Below are 16381 nucleotides of genomic sequence, written 5' to 3' on the forward strand. Positions count from 1 at the left end.
TCTCTTCTTTTCCCTTCCTCTCTGAAATCAATAAAAATACATTAAAAAAGAAAAAAGAAGCAACATAAACACGACAAGATTTAAGTTAATTTAAAAATAAATGGAGGGGGAAAATGTTGTAATCAATGGGCATTAAGTCTCAGTTAAGCCAGATGAATAAGTTCTAGAGATCTTCTGTACAACATTGTCCTATAATTAATGATACTATATTATTTTAAAGGCAAAATAATGTTATAAATTTAAGCTTTCTACTTTTCACAGTGTCCTGCTTCTATTATGCTTTTGTATGCTACCATATAATAAATTTCACTGAAGTTGTATTTCTTCCTCAGGTGCAGTTGGTGAATAATCGGTTTAAAGGAGTCAAGTATTTCCGTTTGAATACTCTAGCCTCCCTGGGTTATGTGGTTGTAGTGATAGACAACAGGGGATCCTGTCACCGAGGGCTTAAATTTGAAGGCGCCTTTAAATATAAAATGGTGTGTGAACATACAAACATTTTTCTTTCAAAGACACATTTTCTGGTGCATTGTTTGGTGTGAAATCCCAGAGAGAGAGAGTCGGGGGAAGGGGCTGTGAGTGAATGAGAGAGAGTGTGTGTGTTAGAGTTTGGGGATGGGAGGGAAGATGCATCTTGATATTCACTAGGCTAGCTCATATCTACTTGTATATAATTTTGGGGAGCTGAGATAGAACCACCTTTACATAGAAATAGCCTCTCTTCCTTTTTTGTATATCCAGCTTAGCCAGAAGGCAGCAACATTTAGCTTTCAGCATCCTGTACACTATTGAGAGGAATAATTGAGATTTGTTCTGTCCTCTGTGAAGAGAGAAACCAACTGGTTAGTGCCTTCCTTGTGACAAGCCTCTTTCTCTCTACAGGAAGCTTTAAATGCTACCTTTTAGAGATGCCCCATGTCCTTTCTGCTGCTTTGGGAAATGATGAGAATCCGATGTTCCTTTTGCACAGTAAGGCAATTACTGTGTTTGCCAGTGTATTGGACATGCTGAGTAAGACATGGGGATTTTCTCCCACAGCCAGTTCTTTGACCTTATGTTGTATTCTCATGTAAGTTTTTTGTTTTTATTTTTGTTTTTTGCTCAGTGAAGTGAGATTGTGTGCACTGGCAGGCCTAGTAATACAGACAGGGTGGAGGTGGTAGGAATTAAGACTTCATAGGACTTTAAAGAAATGGTATGTTCAGTTCTTAGAGGTATACTATGGGGAAACAGGAGGATAAGGCCTCAAGAGTGATTCCTTCGACTCTACTGCATTACATTTTAAAAAGGAGAAGTGAAATTAGTCAACCACTTAAGAGGGCTAATTTTTTGCCTTTGGGTATGGGAAGGCTTGTTACAAGGAAGATGCTGACTCTTAGCAGACAACAGAACAAATGGAACAAGTGGGAAATACCCATATGGTAAGGGACAGTTTGGGTTGCAGTAGGAAATAAATTTATGAGTAAGGGATAACTAAACTCTAGGGCAGACTAGCAACAGAAGCTATAGGCTCCTATCTCTAAATACAGTTTTTAAAAAAGTTTTTTGGGCAGTGAGTTCTAATCTAAAAAAAACTACAGGTATTTTTAATAACTTTTTTTTTTTAGCTTCAAAAGCACTCTTATAATGAGACTTTTATTCATTAATCAGTGAAATGTTCTCTCTTTTTTGACAGGGACAAATAGAAATTGATGACCAGGTAGAAGGACTCCAATATCTAGCTTCTCGATATGATTTCATTGATTTAGATCGTGTGGGCATCCATGGCTGGTCCTATGGAGGATACCTCTCCCTGATGGCATTAATCCAGAGATCAGATATCTTCAGGGTATGTGACTTCCTAATGCACTTCTTTTGGTAATAAGGACAGAATTTTCGGTAAATTGAGGATATAAGAAAATGATGATTTTTCTGAAGTTTTACAAAGTTGGCATTATTATGGAATGTTAGGATTTCTGTGGGGGTTTTTTTGTTTGTTTGTTTTGCTTGTTAATCCTCACCTAAGGATTTTTTTTTCCCCCTGTTGATTTCTGGAGAGAGTGGAAGAGAGGAAGGAGGGGGAGAGAGAGAAAAAACATGGACATGAGAGAGACACATTGATTGGTTGCCTCCCCCACATGCCGCTACTGGGGCTAAGGAACCTGCAACCGAGGTATGTGAACTTGACCAGACGTTGAACCCTCGACTCTTTAGTCCTCGGGCGATGCTGTAACCACTGAGAAAACTGGCCAGAGTGGTTTTTGTGTTTTAATAGCAATGTGAGATAATAGAAATATCTGTCAACTTGTGTATCCATATGAGCTGTATATTTACTTGTTATCTATTTTTTTAAAAACCACTTGTCGGCCTAGTTGGTTTGGCTCAGTGGATAGAGCGTCAGCCTGTGGACTGAAGGATCAGTTCTGGTCAAGGGCATGTGTCTGGGTTGCTCACTCGATCCCCAGTGTGGGGCGTGTAGGAGGCAGCTGATCAATGATTCCCATCATTGATGTTTCTATCTCCCTCTCCCTTCCCCTCTGAAATCAATAACAATATATTTTAAGAAAAAAGATGCTAACAGTTGTTAAGGGAGTGGGGATTATGAGTAGTGGGGTTTTTTATATAGGGTAGGGCAAAAGTAAGTTTACAGTTGTTCATATGAAAAATAAAACAATCATTAATAAATAATAATAATATAAGAATAAACTGTTTTATGTACTCATAACTATAAACCTACTTTTGCTCCACCCTGTATTTCAATAACATGATTTTATTTTATAGTGAAAAATAATTTTTACTTTTAAGAATAAATATGGCCCTGGCTGGTGTTGCTAAATGATTAGAACATCAGCCCACTCATGGCAGGGTCACAGGTTTGATTCCCAGTCAAGGGCACATGCCTGGGTTGCAGGTTCGATCCCTGGCCCCAGTTAGGGCTCATGCTGTAGGCAGCCAATGTTTCTTTCTCTCTCTCCTCCTTCCCTCCCTCCCGCTCTTCTACTCTCTCTAAAAAAGTCAATGAAAAAAAATATCCTCAGATGAGGATTAACAAAAAAAATTTTTTTTAAATGATAAGGTTTTATTTTGTTTTAATGTATATTCAGTTAATCTTTATTTTTAATAACCACAAGGTGAACTCTGAAAACTATCATAATTTCTCGAGGTTTATAGCTGTCAAGAATATAATTATAATATTTAAATATAAAAGTGTGTGTGGGAACCTTAAAATGAGGTAACTATTTAATGCTTAAATATATTTCATTTATTACTTTAAATTCTGTACTGCCAACAGAAGCTTAAAAAAAAAAGATTGTTTTTTCTATATAAAGCTGACACTTCTAGGACATTTTTCTCCAGTGGCAGGAATGAGTTTATACTGAGGCATTCATATGTTCTAGTTCAGTCTACCCTTTTAACAAACATGCTTATATTTCAACTAGCCCATATTAAGGGTTTGGTATACAGCATGCCTATGGAACAAAACGCTAACTGACTCACAAAGTATCAAGTTCTTGACCTTGGCACTCCACTTTGATTTTTTGAGTGTCCTGAGACCATGTAGCTCCAGTAGTGGAGCTAAAGCCTAATGATAATATTAGCCTATTAACTTGCAGTTAAAACCTCTTTGCTAGCCATTCTTTTCTGGACCACACTTGACTATCACTATTGCCTTATGCAGGTTGCTATTGCTGGAGCCCCAGTCACTCTGTGGATCTTCTATGATACAGGCTACACAGAACGTTACATGGGTCACCCTGACCAGAATGAACAGGGCTATTACTTAGGATCTGTGGCCATGCAAGCAGAAAAGTTCCCCTCTGAGTAAGTTCAAGCTTTTAAATTAAGATTATAAATTTAAAATTTTATTTAATAGTAATGAAAACTACAGATACTGTAACCAAGACCAATATTTTATAGAATACTAATATGGCATGGGTGATTCTCAAAGCTCAATTATAGGCCATTTCCTATCATTTGTGTGTGGGTTTTTTTTTTACAAGTTATATTTGAAACAATTTGCTTGTGCTATAAAAGAAGTTTAAGTGCACTACTATTTAAGGTGGAAAAAAATTGTATTTCTGCGTTATTTTACAAATAATGCTTATGATTTTTCATTTTCTGGGGACATGCCATTATTATTGACTAGAGGCCTGGTGCACGAATTCGTGCAGCAATGGGGTCCCTTGGTCTGGCCTGTGGGATTGGGCCGAAACCGGCTCTCCAACATCCCCCAAGGGGTCCCAGATTTCTAGAGGGCACAGGCCAGGCCGGGGGACCTCACCAGTACACGATCAGGGCCGGGAAGGGATGCGGAAGGTTGGCCAGCCGGGGAGGGACTGCAGGAGGGTTCCAGGGTGTGTCCGGCCCGTTTCGCTCAGTCCTGATGGGCCAGACCCCAGCAGCAAGCTTATCTACCAGTCAGAGCGTCTGCCCCCTGGTGGTCAGTGCACATCATAGTGACTGGTTGACCGATCGACTCTCTGCCCCCTGATGGTCAGTGCATGTCATAGCGAGCAGTTGAGCGGCTTAAGCATATCATTAGCATATTACGCTTTGATTGGTTGAATGGATGACCGGACACTTAGCATATTACATATTAGGTTTTTATTATATAGGATGTGTGCTAATATCTTAATAGCAAATTGTACAATGTTCTTTTTATTTTTTAAATCTTTCATACACGTAGCATCTGGTTAATATTTTACAAATATATTAACGTTGAAAATGTTGAATCCTTGTTCTACAGTATAAGGAGGTTAGCATAGGTAATTGTGATTAGTTTAAAAGAGTTAAGTGGTTTTCTCAAACTCTGTTTTGCCTAATCCTCTGATGTTTCCATTTCTCCAGACCAAATCGTTTACTGCTCTTACATGGATTCTTGGATGAGAATGTCCATTTTGCACACACCAGTATATTATTGAGTTTTTTAGTGAGGGCTGGAAAACCATATGATTTACAGGTGAGTTTTTCTACATTTTTCTTTTTTTTGCAACCCCTGTGAAAGGGTCGTTCGACCCCCAAAGGGGTTGCAACCCACAGGTTGAGAACCGCTGGCTTAGCATGATGCTTTTAACATCTATTTTGTCAGATATGAGTATTGCTGCTCCAGCTTTTTTTTTCTTTTCCATTTGCATGGAAAATGTTTTTCCATCCCTTCACTTTCTTTTTTTTTTTAATTAAATCTTTATTGTTCAGATTATTACAGTTGTTCCTCTTTTCCCCCCCATAGCTTCCCTCCACCCGTTTCCCACCCCCCCTCCGCCCTCACCCCCCTCCCACTGTCCTCATCCATAGGTGCACGAGTTTTGTTCAGTCTCTTCCTGCATCCCCCACACCCCTTTCCCCCCTAAGAATAGTCAGTCCACTCCCTTTCTATGCCCCTGATTCTATTATAATCACCAGTTTATTCTGTTCATCAGATTATTTATTCACTTGATTTTTAGATTTACTTGTTGATAGATGTGTATTTGTTGTTCATAGTTTGTATCTTTACCTTTTTCTTCTTCTTCCTCTTCTTAAAGGATACCTTTCAGCATTTCATATAATACTGGTTTGGTGGTGATGAACTCCTTTAGCTTTTTCTTATCTGTGAAGCTCTTTATCTGACCTTCAATTCTGAATAATAGCTTTGCTGGGTAAAGTAATCTTGGTTGTAGGTTCTTGGCATTCATCACTTTGAATATTTCTTGCCACTCCCTTCTGGCCTGCATAGTTTCTGTTGAGAAATCAGCTGACAGTTGTATGGGTACTCCCTTGTAGATAACTGACTGTCTTTCTCTTGCTGCTTTTAAGATTCTCTCTTTGTCTTTTGCTCTTGGCATTTTAATTATGATGTGTCTTGGTGTGGTCCTCTTTGGATTCCTTTTGTTTGGGGTTCTCTGCGCTTCCTAGACTTGTAAGTCTATTTCTTTCACCAGGTAGGGGAAGTTTTCTGTCATTATTTCTTCAAATAGGTTTTCAATATCTTGCTCTCTCTCTTCTTCTGGCACCCCTATAATTCGGATGTTGGTACGCTTGAAGCTGTCCCAGAGGCTCCTTACACTATCTTCGTATTTTTGGATTATTTTTTCATTTTGCTTTTCTGGTTGGGTGTTTTTTGCTTCTTCATATTTCAAATCTTTGACTTGATTCTTGCGATCCTCTAGTCTGCTGTTGGGAGCCTGTATAATATTCTTTATTTCAGTCAGTGTATGCTTAATTTCTAGTTGGTCCTTTATCACAACCTCGAGGGTCTCATTAGATTTCTTGAGGGTCTCATTAAGTTTATCGGCGGTTTCTAGAAAATTCTTGAAAAACCTTAAAAGTGGTTTTGAACTCTATATCCAGTAGTTTGCTTTCCTCCATTTCTGTCATTTGTGTCCTGTTTCTTTGTCTCCGCATTTTTTTATGCTTCACTGTGTCAATAGAGTGGCTTTCTGTGCTAGGTGTCCTATAGGGCCCAGTCGAGTTTTTCTACATTTTTAAAATAAATAGTGATTAGTGTTTGATTACTTCAAAATACAACAAATTATGAAGTAAGGCCTAATTTCCAGCTGTGACCATTCTTTGTTTAAGAGAACTAAAGTAATAGGCCTAGTTAATAGTACCCCTAGTTGGATAAAAATTAAGATTCTGTTGAAGTCAGGCTGAAGACTGGCCTATTGGATTCCATGATGTGTGTATGTGTATCTGCTTTCAGTTTGTAATCATGGAAAAGATGGCAGGAGTCCATTTCTGTCCTCTTTTGATTTTCTTCTTCCCCTTGGAAGGGTGAGGAAATGTTACTTAATTACATTGTTGTGCAAAGGAGTTTTAGGACCTGATTGCATGGTCTTTTTATATATATGTTTTTTTATTGATTTCAAAGAGGAAGGGAGAGGGAGAGAGAGATAGAAACATCAATGATGAGAGAGAATCATCGATTGGCTGCCTCCTGCACACCCCCTACTGAGGATCAAGCCCACAATCCAGACATGTGCCCTTGACCGGAATCGAACCCAGGACACTTCAGTCTGCAGGCCAGTGCTCTATCCATTGAGCCAAACCAGCTAGGGCTACATGGTCTTTTAATTTAATTTTATATTGATAATAGAGTAGAAACCAGAAAGTTATTACACACCTTCATTGCTCCATTACTCAAATAAAAAGGTTTTAAGAAAAACTCCTCCTCCTTTCTATTTCTTACACAGATTATATGCTCATAAGAAATGAAAAATACTACTTTTTCCTTTTTTGTTTCAGTAGGTAAACTATGAGGTAGAGCAGCAACTATCAGTCATTTTGGTCCCTTTTACATATCAACTTTTGTTTATGTGATTTATGTCTATCAGTATTTCTTGTATAAGATATTAATACTATTAAAAATATTAAGCCTTGGCTGGTGTGACTCAGTTGGTTAGAGCGTCATCCTGTGCACCAAAAGGTTGCTGATTAAATTCCTGATCAGAGCACATACCCAGGATGTGGGTTTGATTTCCAGTTGGGATGCGTACAGGAAGCTGTCCATCAGATGTATCTCCCTCACATCGATGTTTCTTTCTCTCTCTCTCTCTCTCTCGCCCCCTCCCCTCTCTCTGTCCCCCCTTCCTCTCTCTCTCTAAAATCAACTTTTAAAAATTGTTTTAATTTAAAATATTTATTTATTTAAAGTTATTACATGTTAACGAAAATCACATTTTTATAGGAGAGGGGAGATAATGTCTGGCTTAATAAGGAAGACACCTGGATTTCCATAGCTACTTCGAATGCAGTATGTTGCGAAATGTTTTGGCTAAAGTATGTGGAAGAAAATTCAGCCTTACAGAATATATATTTAAGAAATGGGAGGTTTAGAGTTTTCAGATAATTGTGGTTATTCTTCTTTGATACCACAAAACTGGACAAATGGTAGTTTCTTAACGGTGGAATCTGAGCCATATCTGTAAACTTTTCATACTCTGTTACATTATCATCTGTTGGATCTTGTATTTCAAATGGATCTTTTACCGTGCATTGGTCATCTGGAAAATTCTGGTTCACTGTGTATTGCCAATCTTCAGAATGTTGACTCATTTAATTATATAGTATTTTAAAACTCACATGAAAATTCCACTGATCTCATCAGAAAAGTCTCTTAAGTACATATTGGGAAGCTCATGAACTAGTAGTGGTAGATGTAAGTTTTCCAAAATTTTAATTTTCTCTTAACAAAATTTATCATTGGCGCCTGGCCTTTGTGGCTCAAGGTGGTTGAGTGTCATCCCATGGACTCAACCCATCACACTCTGGCCCAGCGGTTGAGAGTCAACCTATGAACCAGGAGGTCATGGTTCGATTCCCAGTCAGGGCACATGCCTGGGTTTTGTGTTCGATCTTCAGGGGGGGCGAGGGGCAGGCGTGCAGGAGGCAACTGATCGGTGTGTTTCTCTATCAGTATTTCTATTTCTTTCCCTTCCTTTCTCTGAAATCAGTAAAAATATTAAAAAGAAAAAAAGGCAAAAAAGGAATATGTACAACACCAACAACAAAATTATCATCAGCAACAAACACTGTCAGTGTTATCCTTGAAGTGACCAAGATCACTTCATTCATTTTTGAGAAAATGTTTGCCAGATACCCAAGTCTGAATCATCATAATTGTCAGCCATTCTTTCATGTTAAAAAGTGGCAGTTCAGCTCGCAACTCAGTTGCAAACATTGTTTTTCCTGAGACATCTGATAGAAGTAATTTATGCGTTCTTTCCATTTCATCACACAGAATATTAAAAAGAAATCTACTCAAGGGTTGCAATTTAAGAAAATTTATTTCTAATTTTTTTGAGACTTAAGTAAAATTGGCATTTTTCCTTTTTACTGCAATTATGTGGTGGTGAAAAATACTATGACTTCTAATACAATTTAATGTCATTGCCTTGATTAATACTAAGGCACCAGCACTATTACCATTGCTTTTGCATTACCAAAACAAATGCCAACCCAGGAAATAAAGGCAAATAATAGTTCAGTATTATTCTGAAAGTAGTTTATGTGTCTCTTGAAAGGGTGTTTGAGGATCTAAGAAGTTTGCAGACCACACTTGAAGAACCATTGGTCTACACATAAATCCTGTAAGCTTAGTGGTATATAGGGAATTATAAAAAGAAGAGAGGGTCTTACATTTAAGTCTTTAATCTATTTTAAGTTTATTCTTATATATGCTGTAAGAAGGTGGTGTCATTTGTTTGTTTGTTTGTTTATTGCATGTATCTGTCCAATTTCCCCAACACCATTTATTGTATAGACTGTCTTTACCCCACTTATGGGTATACTAGAGTCCCAATGCACGAAATTCGTGTGGGGCGGGGGAGGGGGGGAACCTCTTGGTTTTAGTTTAGAAACCTCTTGCAATCCAGGACCCCTTGGGGGATGTCCGACTGCCTGTTTATTGGGCCTAAACTGGCAGTCGGACATCCCACTCACAATCCGGCACTGCTGGCTCCTAACCGTTCACCTGCCTGCCTGATCGCCCCTGACCACTCTGCCTGCCTGCCTGATTGCCCCTAACCCCTCTGCCTGTCTGCCTGATCGCCCGTAACCACTCGCCTGCCTGCCTGATTGTAACCACTCGCCTGCCTGATTGCCCCTAACCCCTCTGCCTGCCTGCCTGATTGCCCCTAACCACTCTGCCTGCCTGTCTGATCTCCCCTAACCCCCTCTGCCTCGGCCCCCACCGTGGTGGCTTCATCCAGAAGGATGACTGGAATGACGTCTGGAAGGTTGTTCGGCTGTCCAGTCTAATTAGCATATTATGCTTTTATTATTATAGATATTTGAAGAAACCCAAAACACTAACTCAAAAGAATATATGCACCCCTATGTTCATTGCAGTGTTATTTACAATAGCCAAGCTATGGAAGCAACCTAAGTGCCCATCAATAGACAAGTGGATAAAAAAGCTGTGGTACATACATACAATGGAATATTACTTGGCCATAAAAAAGAATGAAATCTTACCATTTGCAACAGCATGGATAGACCTAGAGGGTATTATGCTAAGTGAAATAAGTCAGACATATAAAGATGAAATACCAAATGATTTCCACTTATATGTGGACTCTAAAGAGCAAAATAAACAAAATAGAAGCACACTCATAGCTACAGAGATCAGACTGATGGTTGCCAGAGGGGAGGTTGGGTTGGGTGACCGGGTGAAAAAGGTGATGGGATTGAGAAGTACAAATTGGCAGTCACAAAATAGTCATGGGGATATAAAGTACAGCATGGGAAATATAGTCAATAACATTGCAATAACTATGTAACATGCCATGTGGGTTCTTGAAATATTGGGGTTGTAAAGTATATGATCATCTAGCCACTGTGCTGTACATCTGAAACGAATTTAAAATAACATTGAATGTAAACTGCAATTGAAAAATTAATTTAAAAAGAGGAGAGGGGCCTCTAGATAGGATGTATATGTGTAATATCTTGGAGAGGGTATGCTTTATATTATTAATCTTGTTGAAATCTTTGGAAGGAGATGTATTATTAAGTTCTTATTTTTTGTTTTTGTTGTTGTTAAGATCTATCCTCAGGAGAGACACAGCATAAGAGTTCCTGAATCTGGAGAACATTATGAACTGCATCTTTTGCACTACCTTCAAGAAAACCTTGGATCACGTATTGCTGCTCTGAAAGTGATATAATTTTGACCTGTGTAGAACTCTGGTATACACTGGCTGTTTAACCAAATGCGGGGGTTTAATCAATAGAAAGTATAGAATTGATCATCACATTTTGATACCTGCCACATAACATTTATTTCTGAAAGTATATTTGGTGCCATGCAGGCATCTATAGTTCATGGATAGTAATCTGATACTTTTAACCATACACACAGAAAATTGAATGACACGTATTTCTAAGGGACCCAGCAATACCTTGAGAATTACTAAAAGAAATAAGACATTAGCACTATGTATCCATATTACCTTTTTTTTTTTCCACTTTTAATAGCATTATAAACCTCATGGACTTAATTAGTGTATTTTTACAGTATACTTCTGAGTTTGTAAAATATGATGATATTAGTGATTGGTTGGTTCAATTCCAGAATCTCTGACTAGTTACAGATTTGATAGCACTTAAATGTAATTGAATAGCTTAAGCTTCATCACTTGGGGTGTATCCAGCATGTTATGAACTAATCACTATTAAATCTATGACTTAACCAGTCATTAATGATTTTTCAAGGAAAACTTAGTGGCCTCCTAAAGACATATTTTGTTTCATTCATGCTCTGACCGGTTTTTAGCCAATTTTAACTGTACCTAGTATAAATAGTTCTCTTTGATGAAATGGCAGAGTGAGTTTTTCCTTTTCCTATATGTAGCATGTATTTAATTAGTCTTATAATATTGATAATTATAGGCAAAAAATTTTTAATCAAATGATTAGAGCTTAAATATTTACTGGCAATTTATTTTCCTTTAGGAAAAGGAAAAAGTACACATTCACTTGTATTCAGAAAATGTAGTGGTGCCAGTTTCCATTGGGTATTTCCTTATTAAAATGTTCCAGGGTTTTAGAGAGAAGGAAAGGAACCTCAGTAGGGTGGGGAGACTAGGGTGTGGAGAATGACAGGGAAAGGAGAAGGCGAGGAGGGTCTGCTCAAGGACTAAGAAGTATAATTTGACCAACAGTCCTCATGAAAAAGTCTGGAAAGTAAAATTTAAACTCCTAGAATGTTAAGGAAACCAGAATTTAAAAATTACTCTCTTTTTATATTTATAGACTATAATGTTATTCAGGAGAGGAAAAGTTCCTTAAGAGTTACTTTTATAATTCTAATTTTTTGTTATTTCCTTTTAGTTTAGAAACCTTACAAATTTAAATGATCTTGATCCTCTTTTAATTATTTGAGCAAAATTTAGATATTGTGAACTTAAAGGTTTCCAGAACAACCTCTTTACCATAAACTGATCCCCAACAAGCCATGTCTCTTTTTCAGTGTTCAAAGCCTAGAGCAGTTTCTTGAATGGCCATGGCATTTCCTAGGTTAGCTGGCTGTCACAGAGCTCGTAGGCTTTCAGGTGCTGATTGGGATCTGTCCCCTAGAGTCTTGGGGTGCAGATGGGTTACATTGGAGCCAGTAATGGAGAAGGCACCCGAGTTTGACCCTGTTTATCACAGACCTCAGTGTTTGGAAAGTTGCTACAAGTATTTTGAAACAATGCTCTAAGGAAATTGGTTTGTTTTTTTCACTCTCTCTCTCACCACTACACAGAGGAGATTTCTCCCATAGAGAGCACGGCCTCCATTAGTAAGAATGGTGACTGTGCATCAGAGGTGGGCTTGATCAGTGAGGGCCAGGTGGGAAGTGGGGGAGTCCAGAAGGCAGGGTGACCTGGTGGTTCTGTCCACGGGAAGGGGAAGGTTTTGCTGTTTGTGTATTTATACTGTATAATAGGTGCCACAATTTCCCCTTTTGTCTGTATATGTATTGACTTTCTTGTTTATGATGTTTTCCCATGCGAAGATTTGTTTATATTTTTTCAATGTTAAATTAAATTGATTTGGGTAACTTCTCTTCCCCAAGAAAGTATTTTCCCACAAGACTTAAGTATATATCTGATGGTTGAAAGTGGTTTTGTTTGTGAACTAGTTGGCATCTAAGGATCTATCCTTATATAAATGTAGAAATGGTATGGACAGTGGCTTTTAGAACCTATCCATTTGAAGCCTCTTACCCATTAAGACTCTTTTTTCAAAATAGCATCTCTTATTTTACCAAAACAAACCTTTAAAAACCGCATGCACTCTTGATTTCACAGGTTTTCCTTTTGCATCTTGCCTTCTCTTTTCCTTCTATCACAAGGAGTGCTTCTGTTATAATTCCCAGTCACTTAAATGCCAATCTCCTTCTATAGAGGGAAAATACCTGACTGAAGTCACTTGCAGAAAGAGAGCTTGACTAAATTTGTTTTAAACTGATGTGAAAAACATCATAGTCAATTCAAGCAATCAGTAGAAATATAACTAAAACTATTGGTCCCCTATTCAGAGGTAACAACTTAAAAGGCAGGAGTATATAAAAGCAGCAGTTTTGATGAGATCCAAAAAGCACGAGGTTAAACATCAAATGGGGTTTTTGTAGGCTTGATAAAGGGGTGCACCTGATCAACCATTGGCAGGTATAGTTGCCTATGCATTGTTAAGCTAGTGGGTCTCAAAATCTAAAATTAATCTGGGACACTTAACTAAAAGAAATGGAGGCTTGAACCCTACTCTTAGAGATTTGGATTTGGTTTATTTGGGCGGAGACCAGGAATCTATATTTCTAAGGAGCTTTCCTGGTGGTTCTAGAGCAAGCCATTGGTGGGCTGCTTTAAGAAACTGTTCTGTAGATAAGGAAGTTGGATTAAGAAAATAATGGTTAATTTTTACACTGGACTGATTTACAAGAACCTAAAATAATAGTCAAAACAGCTGCTCACCTGTGCTAACTATCGGTCCCTTCTCACTAAAAGAAGCAGAAGGTATCATCAACTGTATCCCCTCTGTCTGGAGAGTCCTTTTGGAATGAAGGTTTTCCCTCTATGCTGTTCCTGGCTGGTTTCCAAAGCCTCATACAAGAGGATGAAGTCACGGTGCATGCGTTACTTTTTAAAAGAATGAGATATAGATAATGATGCTTACTTTTTTTACTACTTGTTTTATTCCTCACGGAAGGTGTAGCCTACCTCTCTAACATCTTTCTCTCTTTAGGTGGAATGATTCCTATAAGATCTCTTCTTATTATAGAATCATACATTTTCAAGCTATTACATCTTTGATATAATCTAATATTCTTTGTTAGAGGAGAAACCGACATATATAAAGAGAAGAATATATACCCATGGCCAGTTAGTGCTCAGTTGGTACTAGACTCCATCCAGATGTCCTGACTCATGGTAGTTAAATATGTAGAAAAGGCAAATTTTTAAAGAAGTATTTATTAATATATTCCTATGAAACATTTTAAAGATAACATAAAATGGTTAATTTTTCCATTCTAAAGTAAATGCTAAGCATGCTTATTAATGAAGCTGTACTTCTCATTAGTATATGACATTCTGAAGTTAATTAAAATTGCTATACTAAATGTGTCTTCCTTGGTGTAGTGGGGGGTTTGGGGATTGGGATATAGAGTGCTTGCTTAAGCCTAGGAGCCCAACTTAGAGCTATTTGAAGTAAGAGACATGGCCCTATGTACACTAAGATGTGTGAGTGTCCATTCCTGGCAGACATAAAGGAATAAGGAAACTTAACTTCCACTTTCCAGCCCTCCCGGCCTCACTGATCATCCTGCAGCCTAAAATACGGAGACATGTCAGTGCAAGGTGCTGGCTCCTGCTTGCTTGTCAAGCGCCAGCTCTAGGTAATCATTTCAGAAGTCCCTTACAGACAGAGAAAAAGTAGTGTTCATGTGTTTGTTTTTAAATAACCCAAATACAAATTTTGTTTGTATTCAGCACAATTGGAGTTCAGGTCTTTAATTTTAGAACATAAAGTGCCTGCTGTTTTAAGCATTGACTTGTACAAAAAGAATTGCATGTCTCACACCAGTAAGTTTATGGGTTTTCTCATTTTCAGCTACATAGCTTTTAATCATGTAAAGCAAAACATTAGTTTTGTCGCATTTTATTACAGGTTCTTTGTTGCAATAAAGATGCTGCTAAAATTAATTGATGTAAACGTTCCTTTTCCCCCCTGTTCCCCATTTGTACACTGTTGCCTTGATTAGTGACAACTGTGGAGTGATGAATACACATGAACAAGGTCATGTGCTTGCAGTGGAGAAGGGAGACTGTAGGTGATTACATGGAGCTTCTAGTCCTATAAACACAAACTAAAGGGAGGTGTGCAGAGATTGCTTTGTACCTGCAAGTGGTTCCCAGCACCAGCAGTTAGTACTGCCAGGGGAGGTGGAGCTTGGAGACAGTGATTAGCATATCCTCCCAGAGCAGCTAGCTGCGAGTTTCTTGGAAATGCCACTCAGGATTGATAGTGGTTTCTGCACATTCCCCGGGAAATTTTAAGGGAGTTCAGTGTAATGCTTTTTTCATATTTTTCTTTGACAACTCTCTGGTCTTTTGAAGCTGTACTAGAGAAAGGGTGGGGGGAAATAAGCAGATAAACTAAAATTAGTACGCTTTGGCTTGTCTGATAATCTTTCCAGAACAGACCCTATAACCCTCTGAAGTGTGCAAAATATTGCGTGAATGAATGGAGGTATGTTCTCAGAAGAAGGGCTTTGACTTTATCAGATTCACAAGAGGATATTGTACTGAAAGAACCACTGCTATATTATATATTTGAATCTTACTTAAATTGTATACTAAAATTATTAGGAATAAAGATGACCTTGAAACAGTAATACTGTAGAGCAGGGGTCCTCAAACTTTTTAAACGGGGCCAGTTCACTGTCCCTCAGACTGTTGGAGGGCTGGACTATAGTTTAAAAAAAAAACTATGAACAAATTCCTATGCACACAGCAGCGGCAAAAACACCCAGCGGGCCGGATAAATGTTTTCGGGCCGTAGTTTGAGGACCCCTGCTATAGAGCAATGCTTCCTTTTCTAACCTTTTTACCTTATGACAAAAAAAAAAAAAAGATTTATATGACACTGTGATTAACTAAGATACACTGGATTAGCCTGTTGAGACTGCTTGCAGCCAGAAGTGACCAGCCAGGCCCACCCAAGCTCTAAAGAGTAACCAGAATCCATTTATGGCATTCTGAGAAACTTAAAGACTATCTTGGACCCCACCGGTGTGGTCCAGCCATTGAGCATCGACCCAGGAACCAAGAAATAGCCGGTTCAATTCCCAATCAGGGCATAGGTCCAGGGTGCAGGCTCAAGCCCTAGTTGGGGGTGGGGGCATGCGGGAGGCAGCTGATGGATGATGATGTTCCTCTCTCATTGATGTTTCTTCCTATCCCTTTCCCTTCCTCTCTCTCTAAAAGTCAATAAAAACATTTTTTTAAAAAATGATTAACTTGAAAAAAATTTAAGACTACTTTGGTCTCAATGTAGCCTGGATTTAATGCTAATCAAAAATCAGCTTTCAACCTAGCCATACATTCTGCAAAGACTGTTCTGAGGTGCGGGCTCTAGGGCTCCAGTGCTCCAGTCAGATCAGAGCAAGCACCCTGGCCTTGAAGCCCTTGGACTTCCTGTTGGCCTAACCTCACCCACTCAGTGTTTATGAAGACACAATGTTTGATCCCGTAGTAGTTATTAGGTGAGCAGAGTTGAAACAGCTACTGTATGAGACGCATAACAATAGTTTTATTTTGGGCTTTAAGTGGTTTGGGGAATCACCAGGATTTAAATGTTCAACAGCCTAGTTCTGTCCACACATCTGGTACCTGGCCCTGCCACCCTGGAAGAAGTTGAGCTCCCATTGAAAGGGATGGGA

General features: G+C 38.5%; 1 protein-coding gene across 7 annotated transcripts in view; it reads left to right on the forward strand.

Moving 5' to 3' along the window:
- The window catches only part of DPP8 (dipeptidyl peptidase 8), a 62566-nt gene extending 47924 nt beyond the window's left edge, over positions 1 to 14642 (forward strand). For 5 of the 7 annotated variants that reach the window (XM_006093381.3, XM_023757803.1, XM_006093382.3 and 2 more), the window contains 5 exons: positions 333 to 479; positions 1676 to 1828; positions 3659 to 3801; positions 4828 to 4939; positions 10500 to 14642. In XM_006093381.3, coding sequence (XP_006093443.1) covers positions 333 to 479; positions 1676 to 1828; positions 3659 to 3801; positions 4828 to 4939; positions 10500 to 10622 — 678 coding nt within the window. In that variant the 3' untranslated portion in view covers positions 10623 to 14642. The remainder of the gene's footprint in view (positions 1 to 332; positions 480 to 1675; positions 1829 to 3658; positions 3802 to 4827; positions 4940 to 10499) is intronic. The other 2 variants (XM_023757804.1, XM_014459771.2) reach the window with 2 other exon arrangements.
- Positions 14643 to 16381: the final 1739 nt, after the last annotated feature.

This window comes from Myotis lucifugus, unplaced genomic scaffold, assembly GCF_000147115.1.
Source record: "Myotis lucifugus unplaced genomic scaffold, Myoluc2.0 scaffold_115, whole genome shotgun sequence".
Classification (NCBI taxonomy): Eukaryota; Metazoa; Chordata; class Mammalia; order Chiroptera; family Vespertilionidae; genus Myotis; species Myotis lucifugus.